This window comes from Marmota marmota, unplaced genomic scaffold (genome assembly GCF_001458135.2).
Source record: "Marmota marmota marmota unplaced genomic scaffold, marMar, whole genome shotgun sequence".
Classification (NCBI taxonomy): Eukaryota; Metazoa; Chordata; class Mammalia; order Rodentia; family Sciuridae; genus Marmota; species Marmota marmota.
The window spans coordinates 6,590,207-6,613,792 of NW_026000078.1; the positions used below are offsets into that span (position 1 = coordinate 6,590,207).

Below are 23,586 nucleotides of genomic sequence, written 5' to 3' on the forward strand. Positions count from 1 at the left end.
GGCTCCTAATGAAGCAAAGTGTGGTGGTAGGAGCAAAGCAAGAGCAATACCATTCACATCATGACCAGGAAGCAAAAGAGAAAGAGAGGGCCAGGGTCCCAAAATCTCCTTTGGGGTAAACCCTCAATGAACTAAGTCCCTCCCACTGGGCCCCATCTCTTAAATGTTCTACCACCTCCCAATAGTGTCACCCTGGGGACTTTTGAAGGACAATTATCCAAACCATAGCAGTTTTATTTCTTCTATTTGCCTTCAATGGTAGAGTCTGCCTCTCTGATGGTTTAGGGCAAAGCATCCTCATCAGTACAGACAAGTGTTATTACCCTTTCCCAATATTGTCATGATTAGTTTTAGAAAGTATTGCCCTGTTTATGATCTGTAGATATCTATAGTTGTCTTCTTACCTATTTAACAGATTTCATTTTCTTAGAATTCTGTATTTTATTCTGTTTTCGAATCCCTATAGAACCTCTAAAGCTTCTCTCCATAGATTATCTTTAACTAATATCTGAAACATGAATCAGTCCAGTCAGTAGTACTAGCTGCAGTAATTAAAGAAATAATTGAAAGAACATTTATTCAGAACTTTGTGTCAGCTGTTGTTCTAAAGGCTTATGTGCATAATTTTGTTCACTTCTTTGACACATGGGCATTTGTTGTCCCTGATTAGTAGATGAAGTGACTAAGCCTCAGCCATACTTAAAAAGACATCCTGCCCTCTGTGAAGATGAGAGCCAGAGCTCTGGAGGCAGATTGCCCATGGTCACAACCACTGTTCCATCTTGTTCTTGGATTTTTATAACCCCCTAATATTCAAACACACCATATGTAATCATTAATATAAGTCTCATGGGATCACAGTGAGCTTCATATAAAATAATGCACAGAACATGCAGAAGGCTCTAGCACAAGGTCAGGTGTTGGAAGTCAGGGTTAGCTCTGTTTGGCTGTTCATTTGTTAAAATTACTCATCACAATAAGTGGCAAAGGCAGAGTTTGAATTCAGACTGTCCAGTTTCAGCATTGCAACTCATAATCTCTAAGTTATATTGCTGCAAATCTCCATTGCAAACAATGTGTTGAGGTAGGAGCCAGAAATTCATGCATCAGTGTAAAGAAAAAAGTTAAGGGTGCAAATATCAGGAGGCATTGTATAATTGATCACCTTTTAAAAAATAAATTTCCAGAGCTTCGGTGTTGGTGCTAACACTTTTTCTAAAAGCATTTATATAGTTAGTGCCAACCTAAGGCAAGAGGTGCAGCAGGGGCAGAACCAGGTGGTGTCTGAAAGAAGCCTTTCCATGGTAGTGGGAGAGAGGGAGTGGTGCTCCATGCAGTGGGAATGTCGCCCATTAATATAAATAAATAATGAATATCTTCTCTGTGCCAGTTGTAGAAAGCATATGGCCAAATGAACACAGTGCTGGGGCCTTCCTCTGGGCCCTGAAAGAGCCTTGAAGCTCAAACTTCATTCACTCCATAGTGAAGACTTCTCTGGAGCAAAGGTAGCCACAAGCCTGTCCTGCACATCAGCGCACCTGGCCTCCCTTCCTGTTTTGCTTCTCAAAGAGCTAGTTTTTTCTTGTCTCAGTACCTCTATTTGAGGCATTAGTAATAGACTATACAGACCTCTAACTGGCAGGAAATTCTGGCGGATAACACGCTTCCTAGAATAGATATATTAAGTTATAAAGAAAAACCAGGCAGACTGCATGGGTTTTTCATACCTACTGGCAGGTGGCACAGAACTAAATGTTGGAGCCTTTTTATAAGCAAGATTAAATTGACTCATGACAGCTGGTCACTAAAATACAGGAAGTACAGACCTGTTTGAAAGCAAGAACACACTGGTGTTCATTAAGTTTGCATCACAGGATAGAGCTCACTCTTTCTTTAATCTATCTTAGTGAGGCCCTTATTTGACAGTGTCAGTCATTTTTCACTTCCTCACAAGCAGATCTTCAAGGTACATGCAGATCAATTCATGCTGTCTGCAGTGTCTTAGTGTGAGGTTCCTGTGTATCAACAGAACTGTTGACTAGGCTTGGCTCTCCAGAACATCGGATACTGACAGGTTTTTAGGTCTCCACCTTGTACTTTACCTCCCCTGCTACTGTGACAGTAGATCTGGGCATTGGATGGCCATGGAAATGGATAATGAATCTGTCAGAGACAAGTGGGCTGTCAAAGAAACCTGCCCTCCACCCATCACAAGGCCGAAGGTCACAACTCCAGGAATTGAGAGCAATCTCCCAGCACTGTGAGAGTCATTTCTTTCCTTTGCAGGAAAAGCCACTGTGGCAAGGACTCTAAATAAAGGACTTTAGCTTCTGATTGGAACAGGAGTGATAAGAATAAACTGAGCTGTGGAAAATGAAAGCAAACTCTTTCCAAACACCAGCCAGTGTCATGGTGCTTCAGCTTTCACTGGCAATGTTTTGTCCCAGCACATTATTGTCACAGTGAGTCAGGAAAAAATAACCCCAAAGCTGGTCTAGGTCAACAGGCTTCCTGATGGGAAAGTTAAAGTTTTAGCCAGTGTCCAAACAATGCTCCCCTAAACATCAACTAAACCAAGGTGATCATCCCTGCATGAGGAGTTGAAGCTAAAATATATACACATCACCAAATAATTGTGCTAAACAAATTCTTTATTTTTCTCTCTTGAGCTGTGTTCTCTTCCTGGGTCTTCAGGGATTGTTTTAGAGTAGCTCTTATGTTCAGTTTCCGTCATTTGGTGAATTCTCTAGAGTATAAAATAAATTGGGTTTACCAGCTCTCACCGATGTTATAGAATTCTCTTTGCTCAATATGAAATTAATGATGAAAAATAATAATGAGGGCATGTGGCCATTTTGAATATACATTATGGAGAGCTTGACTTGGTATAATGCCCATGAATTCTGTATTATCAACCCACTGCCATACTAGACACGGTAGAACATGCAAATGGAGTTCCTACTTTCAGGGAGTTTACTTGTTTATTATTCATTTGTTTAATCACCAGATATTTTTTGAGCACCTACTAAGTGTCAAGCACCTTGACACATATTAAGGATTTTGCAATAAACAAGGCAGATATGACTGCTGCCTCCCAGAAGCTTATGCTTTAGTGAGGTTAATGGAAAAATTAGCAATTAAAATACAACCCATATCTGTGGCCGAGGTATCAGGGACTTCATTATACAAATAGCTTTGCCAAGTGTCATGGAAGTACACCAGAAAGGTATCCTAGAAGGCTGGAAAGTATTCAGATAGTTGATAGGCAGATCTATTTTTATTTACTTATTTTTCTGCTATCCTAGGGATCAAACCCAGGGCCTTGTACATGCTACACAAGCACTCTACCACTGAACCCCAACCTGGCAGGTTGTTTTTATAAATATCAACTAGGAGTCAGGCCCTGAGATAACCAAGTTGATATCTAAAGGAAAGAGTTATCCAAATAAAAAAAGAGGTTGGGGTAGGCAAGTAGAATGGTTTAGACAAAAGAAATAGCTTATAAGGTTACTAGAAGGCAATGTAGAGTTAGTCAATGAAGTTAATGTAGAGTTAGGAGTCGTACCAGGAAGCTGGAGGAGGGGCTGGGGAGCCATGACACAGAGCATGGACTCTACCCCTAGGATGACAGGAAATGGAACCGTAGTTCTAAGGCAGGAGTGACCCAAATACATCTGGGTAAAAGACTGGTTTGATTATTGTGTTGAGATTGGCTAGAGCTGAGCGTGACTGGAATACTGACTTCTATTGAGAAGCTGTTGGGATAGACCAGGACCCACACCATTATGATCCTGATCAAGTCAATGGTCACAGCTGGAACTATATGAATTTGAGAGAACAAATTTCCTACGAATGGAAAGCTCAGGACTTGGGGAGAGATTGAGCATTTACAGGTCAGATGTATTTTAAAGGGAGAGGGAGGAGTCATTCTTGGCAAACTGAGTAGAATGTGAAACCACTTATTGAGACAAAATTTCCTGAGACTAAAAACACAGGAGGAGGAAGAGGAGGAGAAGGAAAAGGAGAAGGAGGTAGGGGGAGCCAGAGTTCATGTTGTCCAGAGGGCTTGTTTTTGTTTTTTGTTTTTCCATGGGGACTAAATCCAATGCTTTTCATGTACTAGTGCTCTACCTCTGAGCTAAACCCCCAGCTCTTATTATTTTATTTTGAGACAAAGTCCCACTAAGTTGCCCAGTCTAGCCTAAAACTTGTGATCCTCCCGACTCAGCCTTCCCAGTAGCTGGAGTCACAACACCTGGCTCCAGAAGGTATTTTGATCAATAAATCTGAAATCTAGGAGAGAGACCAGTGATACAGATACAGATGCAACATTTAGATATTCTTTACCTGGGGATAAGAGAAGGGTGTTCTTTATTCCCTACAGGAAACAGAGGATCTCTGAATCTTTTAAAATGTTTTCCAGTGCTTGAATTTATTCTATATTTTTACTTGAGAGTTGCAGAGGAGGAGGACACAAAACTGCTTTGAAAAAGTCTATAACTCAAAGGAAAATGAGGACCACAAAAAGAAAAGGAAGGGACAACCTAGGAAAGAGTGCCCAAGCCGAGTGAGCTGGCAGTGTTGGGCCAGAACCCAAAGAACAACACAGGCAGAAGGCAGGCAGAAGGGGATCCTTGAAATGAGCTGGAGTGTCCAGTGGGAAAGCATCAGGGGAAAGGAAGTAGTCCAGAGTCAGTTACACTGGCATCAAATACCAAGAGGAAAAGTATGCACTGGATTGTCAACATGGGTGCTCTTGACAATGAGCTGAGGTCAGTTGAACAGAGTGAGATAGAGATGAGAAAATGAAGATGGCAAAGATAGGAAACTCAAGAGGGGAGAGGAGGTGTTAAGGAAGGACCCATAGAAGACTAGGCACAAGGTGCATATTCATATACCCACCCTATAAGATGGGTGAAGCTGTGCAATGAGCAAAATAATAATAATAACAATAATAATAATAATAGTAATAATAATCCAAAAGCACAAAGAGACGTAAAGTAACAATGTAACAATTAACCAAACCAAACACACAGAAGTAATTAACAAAATCGAAAGTGTAAAGCTCTGGGTATCTACAGTGGTCAGAAAACATTTTAAGGAAGGGTAAATGGAGAATGGTGACACACACCTATAATCCCATCCACTCAGAAGGCTGAGGCAGGAGGATCACAAATCTGAGCCAGTTTAGGCAATTTAGAGAGATATCCCCACCAACTCAAAAACAAAAAACACCAACAAAAAAAAAATAAAGAAAGAAAGAAGGCTTATAAATTGAATGGATAGAGGTCTGAATGTGTAATAAGCTTACAGAAGCTTTCAGACAGGTGAGAATGGGTGACTCATTGGAAGAAATCTGAGAAAAATAATACTAACTGCATCCATTCTCCTTTCACCTTCTGTTATTCAAATAATATTTTCTCAGTATCATGTCTTTAGAATGGAAATTGATTGTCGCTCAGAGAGTAGCTATAGGCATGAAACTATGAATGGTTATAAGATATATAGCCCAATTGACAATTTCTAGTATCATTCTTGGTCTTCTTCACACATGAAACCAGCATATTCTTTGGGGTCACATTGTTCATTTCCTCATTTGGAATTTTTAACACCAGATAGGGTGCTAAGGCAGTATCAGCTGGTGCTTCTATCACTTAGGTTTCAAACATCCTCCATATTCATAAACACACCCATAAATAAAGGTGCTAATGTTGGGAAGAAGAAAGATCCTTTAATAAACAAAGTGGAACAAATAACTGCATGTCTGTAGGAGATTATTATAGGACCCAGATCATAATTAAACACTGTCTGTTTAACTGAATTATTTTTCTCCTGTCTTTCTAAAAAACTGTGGAAATGTTAATCTTCAAAAGTGCTGTTTATATATCTAAGTTAAATAGGCATTGTTTAAGTGGCAGCCTTCCCGTTTATTGCAGATCACAAGTATACAGAGGGCAGAGGATAACTAGAACTATTAAAAATTGTAGCAGATCTTAAGGAAGCTTGGTCTTCCCCAAGGATCTGAGCAGATGGCTGCTGCTTTCAGAGCTACAACTTCTCATTAGGCAGGAGCCCAGCAGCTCTTTTCAATGGTCTTAGCCATTCCTTCTCTTCCTTACCATAAGTATAGGTCAGTGTTTCAAACAGTTCATCAGAGGCAAAACTCAACCATTGCTATACAGACATTATAGAAACCAGTATCAGTTGCTTAGGAATTTCATTTTCCTACCTGAGAAAGAATATTCTATTACATTTCCTAGTTTACAGCATCTGCCCATAAAGAAAAACATAAATGTTACTGTATTTCTTCATCATTATGAAACTTGAATTTCTATATTTTTGTTCTTATTCCTAGAAGAAGGAGGCTCATTCACACACACACACACACACACACACACACACACACACCATTTCAATTTCAGGTTCTGATTCTGGCCCGTCTTGGTATTTAATCATTTTGTCTGAGTGCCCAGGCTCTCTCTGTGTGGACACATCTCTTCTGACATACATTACTCTGACCTGTGGTCATGGTCATTCTGTCAACTTAGGTTTCACCTTTCCAGAGGATGAGGCCCCATGCTTCATGCGATAAAATTTATAACCTGCTGCCTCAACAAATATCAAGTTGGCCTTTGCAATTTTATAGTCAAAGACTTCAAATATGGGAATGCATCTTTTGTGGAAATTGCATATACCATTGTTGCCTCTCATATATCACAGCTTTATTCAGAGACAGCAAAGGCAAAGCCTTCACTGATGACTTCAAACCTGTGCCACATGTAGGGTTTTATTTTCTAGGATTCTAAGCATCTTTTATTAGAGTCATTTGGCCTGTTTCTGAGAGACCTTCGTGATGACCTTATTTGCTGTGAATGGAAAGTTTCTGAGGATTACTGTGTCACCTCCCCCCAGATCAGTTAGAGGACTTAGTAGAAAAACTCTTCTGATCTGAGGAAATGTCATTTTGAGCCCAGAATGAAAAACATCTGATTAAACCTTTTGGGTCTGTAGAGTCATGTGGAATGGCAAATTATTTCAATGGTTATATTCTATACAAACAAAAGTTGTCCTAATGATTTGAAGAAAATAGAAGATAATATTGTTCTTTAAAACCAGATGAACTCAGACAAAATTGTCACAGATTTGACAATGTCGCAGAAAACCCTCTCCCTCGTGGCAATATTTTGGAGACCTGTTAGGAACTCCTGTTTTCCAAGCACAGCTTGGTGAAAGCTTCAGGCCTTCCCCCAATTGACTGGGATTAGACCCTCAAAGTGTAAAACGAAAACAGTCTGCACCATAAGAGTACCCTTCCCCCAAAGGCACTTGTTGAAGATGCTGAGGGCTGGGCCTGTAAATCTACATTTACTGAACTCTGTGCAGCAGTAAAGCACTGTGCATTCTGAGAGCCACATCCCTAGGAGCTAGACCACTGAGACCAACCTGACTGACAGTGAACTCTTTGTCTCTCTCTGCCTAGGTGCAAGTGTAATCTCCATGCCACTGTGTGTGTGTATGACAACAGCAAACTGACATGTGAATGTGAGCACAACACTACAGGTCCAGACTGTGGGAAATGCAAGAAGAATTATCAGGGCCGACCTTGGAGTCCAGGCTCGTATCTCCCCATCCCCAAAGGCACTGCAAATACCTGTGAGTAGCTTTGCTCCCTAATCCAATGTTCTGTGCATGATGAGCTGATAGTTCCTCTCAATTTCACTTGCAATTGTGATTTTACTCCTCTAACCCATCGTCCCACTCCTCTTCAAAATGCAGCTTAAGTTTTAGTCCCTATTTTCTACTTTGTTAGTGTGTTTCAGCATTCTGATCACCTGTTAAAATCAGTCTTCTACCTTCCCATGAACTGTTCTGGGAAATGCTTCTTAAAAATCACAGAAACAATATTTTCCAAGTGGATCAAACGAGGTGATTTTTCTCCTTCTCCAAGTTAATTTCCTCTTGAAATAGCAAAAGTCTTGAAAACTCTCAATCCTAACTGACCATAAATACTTTCAGAAATTTTTGGAGTGTTTGCAAACCCATTGCCCACCCTGGTAACCCAAGAGATGCTTTTTCCAGAAGCATTTTCCTGTCTAATTTCAGCTAGATTCTAACACTTCTCAGTGGGATAACTGGCTTCTCCCAAGCTCTAGCAGTTGAGCCGGGACCACCACAGATGTTATGGGGAGACTGCTTCTAGATAAAAAGCATGACTGTAGGGCCTCTGGGTACCAAGGGGCTTTCTTGTGTGTGTGAAAAGGCACAGGTATTATCTGTGCTCCCAGGAGCTGTGTGAGATGCCCCAGCGCCACACATGTTTATACTAAATCCCTGAATAACCATCCTAAGGAGATCAGACTCTGACAGGCTCAAGGAGAAAAGCGATTATTTCCCAAATAATTTGCCAAACTCCATGGATGGAACGATTAATCACCTGCAAAAGCCCAAGGTTAGCTTGCTTTCAAAAGCAGAGAAAGGGCGAGGTTAGTATATACCCATGCAGTGAGAAGTAAAGAGAACAGCAGGACAATGAGCACAGGAGAATGGGAACTTAAAAAGCCACTGGCTCTGTGCAAGGCTAAAAATGTTATCAGGCACTTCAAAGCTGCAGCTGTGAGAAGCCAAACCTAAAAACTAATATCACAAGAACCACGACCTTATCAAGTTAAGTGTAAGAGTAATGGACCAAGTAACAAGCCATGAAGTGTGGGGCATGAAATTATGATAAACTTTCTGTGAAGCTGAAAAAAAAAATCCCTCAAAAGGTTAAAAAAAATCTCTTTGCAAGGGTGTTCAGTTTCTTTCTACATTGAAGAAAAAAAAAATCTGACTTCTTGCTCCTAAAATTAATACATTAAAGCTCTGTTGAGCGGAAATGTTGATTTTTCAAGGCGAGTTTATTAATGGAGACTCAACTGTTGAGAGCCAGAGACTGAAAACTTGGAAGGTGTCTCACAAGGTTATTTATTGCAATACCCTGTGGCTGGCTACCTGAGAACCCCTCTCACCACCGTTGTCAAATTTAGTTTAAAGCTTTCTCAAAAGAAAAATGGCTCAGATTTCATTTTCAGGGTCTACTGAATTCTTTAGTGGGACAGATGAAAGAGGACGAAGTTCAAAAATACTTGCTAGCACCCTGGCTCATCCTCGGGGCAGGTTGACTTGCCAAGGCCACCAGAGAAGCAGCAGGGGTCAACTGCTATTGAAAGTATGAGCTTCTATCCTAACAGGACCTTATACCCATAACTGTGCTTCAAAGACTTGTTTATTTCAAGACATTTTCACTGGGAAGACCTTCTCATTTCAGCCAAGCTGTCTCACAGAAATGGATGTCTTATCATATACTCCATGGAAATGACTTACATAAAACCTAACCCTTTGCATCGTGAAGATTATCAAGTCAGTCCCTGGCCAAAGGAATGCAACCTCCTTTGATTTGCCTTGTAGGGCAAATTGTCCATTCATCCCCTAGTTTTTATTGGACTTCTCTTGACTTCTGAACTTTTCTACATCTCTGTTAAAAAGGAAAGTGACAGACCTAGTGGCCAGGAGGGTTCAGTTCATCATTTTAGTCACCAATATGGCAGAGATTTGATGAACAATTTTAGAGATTGTCTGAAATGGTCTAGTTCTGCAAGGAAGAAATCTCTTGACATATCAGACAGTGTTTAAAATACACAAGTATGGCAGTAAGAAATTTAGGAGTTTGGTACACATGTTCTAGAATCAAATCCCATTCCTCCATTTACCTAGCTGTGTGACCTTGAAAAAGTAAGCCACCCTCTCCCACACCCCGTTTCCCTTCCAAAATGTGAGGATAATAAAAGTTCTTACCTCACAGGGATTTTGAGAGGATTGAATAAGCTAATGCATGCAATATGTTTAGCATAACACCTGTCACAAAGTAAGTGTTCAAAAATACTTTATTTTTAGGATATTTTTCATGAGGCAGTCTTGCCCATTGCTGGACAGTTTTAATTGTTACAAAAGTCTTTTCTTAACATCAATGTTGAGTGTCTCTGAGTTCCCATCTTAAATAGTTAAAGAGCTATATTGACTCTGGTTTATTTCTTCTCTGGTTAACCATCATGCATCATTCACTCCTTTTTCATGTGATAATGTTTTCATGTCCCTTTCATGTCTGTCCTGGAAGTTCTGCAATTAGTGTGGTACTTCAAACCAAGCACTAAGCACAGGACTTCCTGAACCTTTTTGATTCTCTTTTCATTCACATTGCCTTTTGCTTACACACATGCATGCATGTGCACACACACACATACACACACATACACATACACACACCCACTTTCACATGGCTCTACTTGATGCATGATGAGTCAGTTATCTTAGAGAGACACTTAGAATATGTCATATCCTAATACCAAACTTCAAATCTAAGTAATGAGAAAAGAGGGACTGCAACCTCAGGCCCTTTCCTTCCTCTCAGTAGCCTAGAAATGCCTCTCATGCTGAAGAATCTCAAAATTTTAGCAGAATCTCAAACAGCCAGGGAAGTTTTGGATAGGAAGGTCAGGTGCTTCCCACTGCCACAGGTTTTAGCAAGAGAAGTAGGATGCTTTTATTAAAGCAGGGAATTACAAGATCTCCTTCCAAAGACACTTACACCACAACTCAGGGACATCCCAGATTGGCACCTTGCTTAGAGTCTCTGGGCTTTGGAGGTCCTGCATGCCATAGCAACACAGAGCATATAGTGATGAAGAAGAAGCCTGGGGAACATTGCTGAGAGCCACGGCCGAGTCTGTATGGCCCCTGGCATTTTGCCAACAGTATTGATTGACAGGCGAGGCATTACTATCCGCCTCTGCCGCAACTTTTGAGTTCTCGCACTATTTTGGAGTTCTCCTGGGGATTTCCGGGGATTTCCCGAGAGTTCCCATTGGTTGGGGAAGTGCAGGAGGAGGGATTTCCGGGAGAGATATTTCCGGCTGGGGGTTCCTGGACGAGCCACGTGGCGTTCAGGAGGATTCCCCCGGGAGCTGTGTGAAGTGTTTTCCTGCAGTTCAAAAATAAAGTTTGTTCCTGCTTCAGTGGCTCATGATTTGTGCCCAGCCAGACTGCGGCAGAACATCAACAGTCTAGAATAAAGCCTTCCCAGTTGGACACACCAGAGAGATGATAAACTTGACCAATGCAGAGTAATAATTTTTGTGGTGCTATTTTTATTCTTTGTGCTTCTATTCAACACCTAGTGTGTTTTCTTGCCATTTATAAGATATATATGTGTGTATAAAAATCTTTTTCTTATTTTCCTTCATAACTTAATGTTTTGTAGAAAAGACATCTTTCTCTATTGATCTTCATTTCATATTCAATTCTATTTTGAAAGTCCTCTGAATTCCATTGCCATCTTCCAAACAGATAGCACCCCTATCCAATTCCATGCTTAATCATGATGCTCATGATTCCCATTGTCTAGCTCATAGAGAGAAGCATTAAATTGCAATGTTTAAACTCTTATCCCTGTGGAACAACACAGGATATTTGTCTACATGTAAATTCTTAAAACTTAATAATCTCCCTGTAGAAATCATAGCTCCAGTGTAATATTTACACCTCTGCTTCTCAAATGGTGTTCTACAACCCTTAAAAGAATTCTATGTCCAAATAAGGTTTAGAAAGTGCTGTGTTCTATCCTAACACTTGCATAGTCACATTTCCTTATTAAATACATTTGAGAAGCCCTACAGTAAAGTAACCTGTCCTACCCACTACTTCCCAGACTTATTTGCTTCATGGAACACTTAATGACTTTCTATAAAACACTCTTTTGGGGACATGCTGGTCCAAACAATTTCTTTCAGCCCTGTCATAGAAATGTCACGGAGACAGACAAAAAGCCCAGCTCATTCAGTTGTATTCGCTCTCTTAGTTTTCTGTTACCTACACAGTCTAATATTCTTCAAAGAAAGAAAATTAAATTGGTCTGACATTGACATTATTTGTTTGTTCAGAAATCCAACTTGAATTGTTATACAATATCTAGGTCTCCTCTGAGTGATGGAAAGTAATTTGATGATTTTTCTATTATTTTCCCTACTATTAAATTTGCAGTGACTGATTTCTATTTTCCCAGGTGAACAAACGGGTGTGTCATTATCCAGACAATTTCCTAAATGCTTCACAAGCATCAGTCCATTTTAAGCTCACAACAGTCTTATGACAAAGATACTAGAATTTTCATTTTACAGATGTGGAAACATATGATTACCGGGGAAAGTATCTTGTTTAAGATTTGGACAGATAGTAAGCGTGAAAGGGGCAATTGGAATCCAGGTGTGTCTTGACTCCGAAGACAGCATATTGGTCCACATTGGCCTTCAGATTAAATTTGAGTGATTTTTTTCTGTCCTCTATTGGAGTTCAGGCTCCATTTTGATACCGGTTTAAACAAGCCAATCTTCTCCAAACTTGCTTGCTTTCTAGATCCGTACATGGTGTTTCTCTGCCTTTGAAGGCTTTCCTCTGTTCCTCTTTAAATGCTCCTGCTTCTCACCTCTTCTCAGTCTACAGTTTTTTTTGTTTGTTTGTTTGTTTTTACTGTGGCATTTCATTGTATTCCTGTGGTCTTACTTCTCAGTATTATTGGTGTAGTAGTAAACAACCAAATCTACTTTCAACCTTTTTAGTGAGTCCAGACCAATTTTGCCAGCCGTCTGTAAAGATCTCAAAGTCAACATGCTCTATACTAAATTCATTCCTTACCCTCAAAGCTCCTTTCTCTTCACTTTTTATTGAAATCCTGCTCATTTTTCAAGACTTCACTGCTAGCTCCTCATTGAAGGCTACCTAACGTCTCTCATGCAAAATCAATTACTCTTCTCTTTCTTTAGATTTTTGATATATATAGACTTACAAATATATATAGACTTACAAAACTATGTCTAACAAAAAATGATAATAAGGATAATAATAGTTACTCTTTATCATATTTATCATCAGCTTTTGAACTTTATGAAGTGTTTTATTGCCTCAAGTCCTACAACATCCCTATTAGATGTGTACTATTATTACTTCAATTTTAATGATTAGGAAGCCAAAGCACAGAAAGGTTAAGTAAGCTGCCTTAAGGTCTCACAGCTAATGAATGACAGAGCAAACTTCAAACTCAGATCTGTCTGACTTCAAGAGCTAAAATATTAGCAATTTAAAAGCAGGGCTGTGTTTTTTTTCTTGGTCTTTATAAATGTTTGTGGAATAGTTACTCTGGTGAATGAACAAGTACTCCTAATAACCCTATAATGTGCTCCTGGGTTTATTGGTTTCCCATCAATCTTCTATGTCTTCCGGAGGATATGGCCTTCTCAGCTCAGCAGCACTATCACAAGAACCTTCCATCTCCAACAGGGAGAGACCATCTGAGAGCTTACAGGAATTCCAATAGGACAGAGTCTCACTGATCCTCAGGGCCCATCCAGACATATATGGACAGCACACTGGCTGGCTGGTTTCTACAGGCCTTGCTAAACGCATTCACTGTCTGTGTGACCTGACCCCTAGCAGGCTCTCACCACCAGTCTTTCATGCTCAAAACCCTAATTCATTCAGCATACTAAGAAGAGTCTTCATCACAGAGCCTGATGTATATGAACCAAGTTTGTTAACCCATATATATAAATCCAGAATACCAAATTACTCATGCATAGCCCCTAGTCTGCAGTCCCTTACCTGAAACTCATGGGACTAGATATGATTTAGAATGTAACATTTTTAGGATTTGAGAACAAGAATACAGTGCACATGTATTATAGCAATACCCACAGCAGAATATGACGCAGCCCCACTTAATCAAACATCTTAATATTTCTGCAGCAAACATAGGAATATTCTTACCAAGTTGGATAAGGGAAGTCTATAAATAATAACGTAAATCAGTTCCAGTCCACTTTGTACCAAATTAGTTCAGATCACATTATATTGTGCTACAGATATATTTGGAGGGAGAAAAAAACAACCAACTTTCTCTTTTAATATTTTTTAATTTGAAGACTAGAGATAAGAAACTGCAATAAACTGAATGACAGTTGTTGAGTGTTGTTTATGGGCCAAAATCTGGAACCTGAAGACCTAGGTTAAATTTTAGTCATCTTCTCAATTGACTGGGATGATTGAAAGCAATTTTTAGCCTCTTATGTATTTGTATTTCCACCATCTTTAATATGAAATAATTATTGACTTCACATGGTTGTCATAAAATTAAATGAATTAATACATGTAAGGGATTTAGACAATGCCAGGGACATAGTAAGAATGAAATGAAGTTGGTTGCTATGGTCATTATGTTTTATGAGATCTAGCAAATGATCAGCAAATTCTCTCCTTGGAGACAATTATATGGGGAGATAAATTGTGGCCAAATGCCTATTTATTCATCCACAATATGAAATAACTGTTATAGTGTTCAGAATATTCAAGTCCTTATGACCAGTGTATTCTCTTTTCTGTAATAAAGTCTAGATGCTGAGTCAGAAAATAATCAGAAGGTTGCTTGGTGAGCACAGGATCAGGCTTAAATGGCTTCATGTTAATAACATCAAGCTGAAACACCCGACATATCCTCCCTACCACAGGGTCAGCCCTTCCTAATGTCAACACAGCTCCTAAGATCTGCAGGTTTGCAGTTTATCACTCCCTCTCTCTGAAACAGTGCTAAGACAGTACTGCCACTATACATCTCAGATGCTCCATTTTTTAGGCTTTCCCCTTCTGATGAGCTCATTATTCCATTCTCCAGATATGTTAATACAGTAAGTCAGGTTAATGTCACCTCTTTCAAGTCTGCCGTGTGCAATCAGGTCTCAGAGCCCTTGTATGGCCATAGGTAATGTGAATTCTCCCTTCTTGGATCATTTAGCTGATAATTTTGCAGCAAAATTTTGTGAAGCAATCTTATTTCCCTCACTTGCAAGTTCCTGGGAGACAATTCACCACACCTCCCATCAACAGTTGTTTGGATGGGAGATTCAGGCTGGAAGGACATTGGAAGTAATTCCTCTAGAATATAAATGAATCTGCAGAATGTTTTCTTACTCATTACCTACTTCTTCTTCAACTAGCCTTTTTGGAGTTAGAGCTCCCGATGGTTACAGTCTGCCTGCAAGATCTAGTCACCTGCTTGATGGGTTGTGTTAAACCATCTATCACAACAGTAGTAATTTTTCCTTTCAGTTTGAAGCATGCTGAATCCTTATCCCTTCTGCTTTCTTCTTGATGAAAAGCTGCTGAACCTTCCATTGATTCTCAAAAGGAGTTATAGCTTTTAGCACTGCATTAATCTGCTTCTGCAGATCGGGGTATTTATTTTTGAGATCTCCATCATGTTGACTTCCATATTTGGACCCTATAAAGTAAGAACCATTGGGGAAAAAAACAGCATCTGAAAATATACTAATGAGTGTCTTAATTATGTACCCACCCTTCAGTTATTGCTTGGTGGGGGAGGGACAGTAAATTATTTTTTTAAAGAACAAGAAGCAGAAAATATCATATTATATAATTCTATAAGGTTCGTATCTGTCTAATTGCAACATAAATTCCTTTAAAACAAATCATTGAAATAAATGTGGGTGTAGAAAGGGCTCACTGAGGAGGGAAGGACTGCAAATACCTACCAGCCAAGTCTCCCCTTATTCTTCTGGAAGGTGGTAGCACAATGGCCCTGTGAGTTGTATGTATTTGTCCGCTGATGTAATATTTCTATTCTAGAAGATGTATTAGTACTAAGATCATATACTGTGTACCACAGAAACTTTCTCTGAAGCTCATGCATGTCTGTGCTTCCTTTCCTCAGTGCAAGTTTAGCAATGTCTCAGACACCAGAAATGACATACCTCAATGTTCAATAGGAAGGGACAACTTGGACAAGGCACTTGCACCTCCTTATGCCTTTTCTGTAAAACAGAAGGACTGAATTAGATGACTTCTTCAATTCCTTTCAGTTCTCAAATTTTTTATCACTCTTGAGAATTAACCTTTCTTGTCTTTCTCTTCCTTCCCTTCTTTTTTACCTTCCTATCAGCTACTTATCTTAAGTAGTTTTGAGGTTGTTTCAGAGATGGATTTTCCCTAATAAAACCAAACTTCAGGTTCCTCACTTGATTCTTTCCAAATAAAAAAGTTCAGTTTCATGTCTAAATTTATAGTTTAATAATATGTCCTTTGTCTTAAAGAGAGCTCTCAAATTCGTATGCCCTTCTAGGCCCCACAAAAATCTGTATTCCCTCTGGATGGCTTAGAGAAATAGAAAGATAGAAATAATAGCATCAAATGAGAATTAAAAAGGAAGATCTGAGAAAAGGAATAGAAAGAAAATGATCCAAACATTAAGTGTTGGACAGTTTCCCCAGATGAGGACCCATTTGTGCTCAAGCCTCTGAGTTTCATTAAAAACAAAGCAGTGAAAAGAAATCTACACATAACTCTTGCTATCCGAAGAGCATTATGAATGCAAAAACAACAAAAAAGTTCCTTAAGCCTGAATTCAATTTCAGTGAAACACTTTATAGGGGACAAAATCATGCTATGGGGGCTGGGGATATGGCTCAGTGATAGAGCACTCACCTAGCATGTGTGAGGCCCTGGGTTCAATCCTCAGCACCACATAAAGGCATTGTGTCTTTCTACAACTAAAAAATATCTTTAAAAGTTATGCTATGATCAAAAATGATGTTTTCACAATGATAGGAACCTTCATGGAAACACATAAATACACATTATGAAGTTCTTAGGTATTTTTGTAAATACACATTGTGAAGTTCTTAGGTATCAGGCATCATCCCGGGCAGATATAGAGACGCAGAAAGGATAAGATTAGGGTGAGGTCCCCTTGGTGCTCTCAGGCAAAAGCAAAAACAATCACAAATAAATTGATATATTGATCATGGAGACCTGTACCAAGGGCTGTGAGATCACAAAGGAGAGAGCAGCTACCTCACATCAGGGGTATGAAAAAGAAAGGGAAGAAATAACTTCTGAGCCCAGTTTTAAATGTAAACATATTCTTTACATAATAGATGTCACATCACAGGGAATGTTTTAAACTGCCAACATGTGCCTAGACAATTTTCCTGAGCATAATCTGACTTACTTTTGTTGCTTATGGTCACAGTCGCTGTTGAAAGATGCAATCGAATTCATTGATTCATTCCTCACAGGCCCTAAAGACACCCACCTTTCATGAAATGAATTGCTGAAATTCATTTCCAGGCCTTCCTATCTTATATTCTAGAGTGTTTGAAGGATCTCTCATGGCTTACTTGTAGCCTTTTTAATAGATGTGAGAGGTTTATGAAATTCTTTAGGTGTCTGCAGGCAACCAAAAACAAGGTATTATTTGGACATTGTAAAATAAGAACCATTAGGAAAAAAAACAGCATCTGAAACTATACTAATGGACACTGTTGGTGTTCAGATATTTTCAACTTCAAAAATCTTTATCCAAATGAGCAGTTTAAAAATCTTTTCTAAGCAATTCCCATTTTACTGCAGTGGAATAGAAAGTGAGTCATCTGGCAATCTCTCAAAAAAATTGTAAACCACAAAATGAAGAAGAACCTGAATTTTAAGCAGCCAATGCTAGGCAATAACATCTTCATGAGGAAAATAGGATCTCAGAACGGCCTTGTCTGGCGTGGCGTATATTCTTGGAATGAACATGACTTTCCTGCACTGGTATCCCCAAGGGGATGGAAAAATTTCTATGTCTTTCTGAAGTTTTCAATTGCAGCAAGTACTGCATAAAACAATCTGGCAAATTTGCTTTCCATTGTGTCTTGCCAAACACCCCAAGAACTTCGGACTCCATGTAAGTTTGAAAACACATGAAGTCTCTTCGGCCATCTTAACTTCCATTCTCTTTGATGGATTACAACAGGCAAGCAGTTCCCTGCAGTGGAGCAGGATGTTCAATCATGGGGGAAATTTGGAGCTTCTGCAATTGATTCTAAAATTTTGATGCTGCTATCATGCCTAACCCAATGGGGAATTTACAAAGGAAAAAAGAAAGAAAGATTCAGTCCCAAGTCAATGTCACACTGCAGCAAAGACAGTCTACTGAAGTGCAGAGTCAGGAAGCCAGCCATTCTTCACAGAAATTACATTCAGCTTGAAATTCAGTTCATAGAATAGAGTTAAAATATGGAAATGGAAATTTAGTTTTCCAGTTTGGGTTGATCGGAGATCAGTAATTAAGCTGAAACACTATAAACTCTGAGTATTTAACATCAAGAGGTTTTTAATGTATCTAAAAAATGAAAGTAAGATTTCATTCCTTTCATGGTTAAAAAAAAGTAAATAAAACCTAGGAAGCCTTTATTCCTCACTTTCTCCTTTCTTATCAGACATAAGAAAATATCTCTTGGTTTTAAAAAATGCCAACCTAGAAATTTCTGAGCAGGGTACAATGATTAGTTAAAATAAGTAGAGGGCAGTTGTTCAAAGAGAAGTACTAAAATAAAAGCATAATGATTCTTACAGTTAACACCTGTTACTGCAGTTCAATGATGTGAAGAACAAGTTGAACAGCTTATTAACAGCTATCATTTATTGGCTATGTACCATGTGTCAGACATGTTTATGGATTATCTTGTTCAATCCTCACAGCAGCCTCAGAGAGTTTTAGTACTGGTCCCTTTTCTGATGAGGAAACAGAAGCTAGGGAACTTGCCAACTCATGAGTAGCAAAGCAGGACTGTCCCACAGGTCTGTGATTCCAAACTCATGCTCTCACCCCCATCACCACCCAGATTTAGTGGTGAGCATGGAAGTCTCTGACTTTTAACTAGCAATATTCATAAGAGTGTTGCTCGGTGAACCAACCATAGCAATAATGGTCATCATTGCAAGGATAGATACAACACATACAACTTGTGCAGCAATATCTGAGGACTTTCCATCTATCAATTTATATGATCGTTACAACAACCCAGAGAGTTAGGAGACTAAGCCAATGTAATTGAAGGCATAAGCAATTTGCCCCAAGGTCACACAGTTGGTGAGAATTTAGGAGTCAGAGCCATGCTTTGAACTCAGATGGCCTGACTCCTGAGCCTCTACTCTTGACCACAGTGATATGTATTGCTTGGTTAGAAGTTTTAACATGGATGCAGACTAAATTCATGTCTACGTACATCCCAAGTTAGGCCATATTCTGAAATGGCTCCACTAGCTTAGCACAACTTGTGAATTAAACTGAAAGGTGGAAAATCAATGAGGTCCATGATCAATATGAACTACCTAATGTATTCTTGAATTATTCTGCTCAATTAAGTTTCTATTACAGGGTTTAATCCACATATCTGACAAGTAAAGGACGAATAAAAATGATGGTTATGTGAAATTAATCAAAAAAGTGCCAAATGATTTTCAACAGCTAGCACATGCATCTCATAACACATTTAAAAAGATTTATTGCATATGTGGATATATTTGCACAGGTTCACACAGTGGATATTTGGTATGCTGTTCCCAGAACATAAGCCTAGTTCAGTACCTATTTTGAACCACAAACAAATATCCATGAACCTTAAAGTCAAACACAAAATACTTGCCACCATGAGGCTTCCTTACACCAGCTGTTGAAGTTGAACATTAATTTTCCAACTCTAATCAGCCCAGGAGCTCAAAAATAAAAACAAATTGGTTTAATTGTTTTTCTATGCTAAACTTAATGTTCTGAATGTTATCATGTATCAAGTTTCTTAACTTTATATATTAAGTTAAAGATGTCATGTACTAAGAAATAGCTAACAGTTTTTCTTTACTGTTTTCTTTCTCTGCAGGTATTCCCAGTATTTCCAGTATTGGTAGTAAGTAAACAACAACAACAACAACAAAAAAATCACCAAACCAAGTCTAGGCTAGCTTTGCTTTGTTGTTCGGCTCCTCAGATCTATTTTCCCAATGTCCATTTCTGATGCAGTACAGCATTTTCCTTGTGAATTGCATTTTTGTGTCGGTTTTCTGCACAGACATGGTGAAAACACGGAACAGTTATTTATGCACAACTCTCCTGTGGATATGTCAGAGCCAAAGCTTTCCTGAATACTTTTGACCAATGATGGCCACCTATACAGAGGTGCAATAACTTGGAAACTGTAGTTCATTTGGCAAAAATGGAAACACTCCTATTTACCTATACATAGTAGTCAACAATCAAATTGAACTCTTTTTCTATGACTGGATATGGATTTCTAACATAATTTAGAAAAGCAGAGAATGAATACCAATGGATGCCTTGAGCATATTCATTAGAACCAAAAAGGAGGGGGCATGAAAAGAGGAGGAGGGAATTTTGTTAATGCATTAAACTCGAGGTTTTGTGAAGGCCTGAAAGAGGCAGATTCAGCATTAGTCTATCTGGAGGAATGAAGGAAAAAAGATAATCAGTATGTCCACTTCTTCCTCCTAAAACACCGTGATCCACATGTTTTGAGTACTTAGGTTTATATTTGATAGAGAAGGGGTATGAAAAATATATTCAGAATTTAGGAGTCAGCGGACCAGAAACTCTAGCAAGAAGTCTTTTCTGTAAAAATCTAAGCAACTGAAGAGGAATCTCTCTTCAACCCTCTGTGTAACACTTTTCCAGCGTCACTGAAAATAACATTCTCTGACTTCCGTGAGAGTCCCAGACTGCAGCTCCCTCTTTGCACATAAAGCAATGATACTCTAACACCAAGTCTCTCTCTGAATATGCCCAATAAATTTTGAGCAGAATTTCACATACTTTTATACATTACACCCTGGATTTCCAATGGCTAAAACCTTGGGAAAAACGACTGAATATCAATTAGAAATAAAGTACTGAGGGATCCTCAGTTTTGCACTATAAAAGAATTTTCGCTGTGGTGTCACCCTTCAAAGGCTTGTGTCATAAGAATTGTACTAGGCATGGTGATCCCAGTGGAAGCATTGCCATATCTAACACACAAAAAGGCAATACTCTGATAATTTGGACAAAACAACTTCCCTCTTGAAAATGCACAGTCAGGTTCTCCAATTTAGAAACCAACCTTGTTTACTTAAGCTTGTGAATAGGCCCAGACACTGATTTGTCAGCACTAGACATGTTAAATGGCATGAAAATCAGTGGCTTTGTAAATAGTGGTAGCATTCACATCCATTTATTGTTCACAGGCTAATAATACAGCATCTCTTTGTGATCTTAACCAAAATAGTATCAGTGCTGCAACCTGGCAAATGAGAGCCTACAGCTTTAATAGTCTAAATTTTCTGCCAGAGTACCCACCTCCCAGGGCATTTGCCTAACTGCACAGGTACCCCACAGTGTGCTCCTTTCAGGCCTTGACAATTGTATTTGCATATGTGTTTCAGAGAAAAAGGGAACCAAACAGAACCAAGTTTAAACAAATCACTGAGGCTGCTTTTGCGACCTGGCCTGTAAAAGTTTCAGAAATGGATGGATGGAAAAGTAGTTCTCTGGCGCTGGTTGTGTTCTGTTCAGAGTGCCAGTTGCGTGTTGCATGGACCCTCTGACTGTACTGCTCACTCAACATCTCATTCGGCAGCTTTCACCACATCCCCCATCTCTGAGCATCAGCAGATGTTGACCTTTTACATACTGAATTGGGAAATTCCAGTATTGTTTTCCTTTATTTTGAAATCAGTGGTGACCTGAAAGGATGCTTTGTTGTGCCTTTGGAAAATGTATTAATCTTTACTATCAGGAAACTAGGAAAATTTAGCTCATAATACCTGCGACAAAAACCATTTGTCTCAAAGTGACAGTTTGTACTCTGCCTTCAGTACACCTAGGGCTTCTCAGCTTGGAATGCAATGGGTGTTTTCTCAGATTTCCAGCAAGCAGGATGTAAGAGCTCCCAGGGGTCACCCAATGTCACACATGATTAGTTTGCCTGTTGCCTGGCTTTTAAGGTACAGAGATTTTATGATAAAACCATCAAATATGATCGTATCTTCTAGGTTGCTTTAATGGCATTCGCAAGTTCCTTCTTTGTGGGCTTATAAGGTGCTTGCCGTGTGCATGGGGTATTTCTTTTCTCTCCAAGGGGCAAGAATTCCCCTGTAGACAATTTGGTGCCTGTTCTAGAGGGTATGGCAAGGGAGTTTCCAAGGGACAAGTCAGAGAAGAGGAAGCTGCTTGGATTTCTAACTAAGTTTGGGTGTTTGCCAGGGCTTTTTCCCCTACCCCAAAGAAGAAATCAATGAGCATCATTCCACAAGCTATGAAGGAAGATACCATTACAACAAATATAACACCCATGAGACTCTAATCATCAAAGTGTATCTCAAAGAAAATAAATGATGTATATTATTGATGTAAATTATTGATGTGTGTAACCATAAGTTTACATACATATGCTATATACACAACAACTAAAGTTTTGGGAGTCCAGATAGATTTCAGTATAGATCTCAAATTGTCAACGCCTGTATTAAGGCATGCATGGACAGAGCAGTCATCCTTTCCGATCATCTGCTAAAAATACTTTTGAAACAAATTTCCCATTAAGGTCATTTGTACCTGCTGTTGTCTATCTGTTAGGAAATAGGTTTCCCAAACATCCCAAGGGTAGTTGATTTAAAACTCACTCCTTTTGATGTGCTTTGACCATGGCTGAAAAAATACTGATGATATTGTGAGCAATTAATGAATCCCAAAATAGATCGGCAGCCCAGGAGCCTTCTCATCAATATTTTGTTTCACCTTACCTGATGTGGTACCAATTCATTCAGGTTTTGCTTTTTTTAAATAAAGTATACTTATAAGTAAACATTCACAGTTTTATTTACGAGAACATGTGTTGATGCAATGATCCAAATTAATAGTTGACCTGTAATGGGTATAAAGTGATAAATGAGTTAAAGTGATAAACTAATCATTGACTTCTAGCATACATTATCTGACCCTTAGTCCTTCAAAGCAAATGATTCTACTAATTATGTTAAACTATATATTACAAATAGCACAATTAGACAATCAAGAATTGGCCTAATGAACAAATAGCTTTGTGTGGGTGATTATCACTTCCTACAAAAGCAAATGACAGATGAGTTAGAGGTTAAAGGTCAACCATGCATGAAATAGAAAAATCACATCAAGAAAGACTTGGAATTTTTAAATAATTAGAAATGTCTTAGAAGACCAACAAAAGAAAAGAAAGACATAAATATCTGGTGACCCTGCCTATAGATTATTTCCTTTCATATGACTGACATGATGGCATATAAAGCAGAGAATATTGATGAAGTTGTTTGGCTCCCTTTCCCCGGCCTCTGCCATCCCCAAATTATTCAATTTGAAACAGCAATTCACTTAAGGGAAATATCTCATTTTCCTGTTTTCTCTTATAATGAGCATTGCCTTCATCACAGAGTTAAAAATTCATCTCTAATTTGATTTAATTGGCAGGACTATTAAACAAGGGAAGTGCTACCTGCAGGGATCCATCAGCCTGTTGAGAAAGCCCAGAGATGTTTTCATACTTGAAAATATTTGATGCCAGTTGGAGACCTTGTAAAAGTTGTTTTCCATACAGCATCTAAATATTTTTGTGCAGTGCCAATTTATTGCAGAAACTTGGA

The 23,586-nt window shown here is 38.9% G+C and overlaps 1 protein-coding gene across 5 annotated transcripts in view; it reads left to right on the forward strand.

The window, feature by feature from the left end:
* The window catches only part of Ntng1 (netrin G1), a 332,898-nt gene that overhangs the window by 237,304 nt on the left and 72,008 nt on the right, over nt 1-23,586 (forward strand). For all 5 annotated transcript variants that reach the window (XM_048814630.1, XM_048814632.1, XM_048814628.1 and 2 more), the window contains exons 3-4: nt 7,481-7,653; nt 19,800-19,826. In XM_048814630.1, the coding sequence (XP_048670587.1) occupies nt 7,481-7,653; nt 19,800-19,826 (200 nt within the window). The remainder of the gene's footprint in view (nt 1-7,480; nt 7,654-19,799; nt 19,827-23,586) is intronic.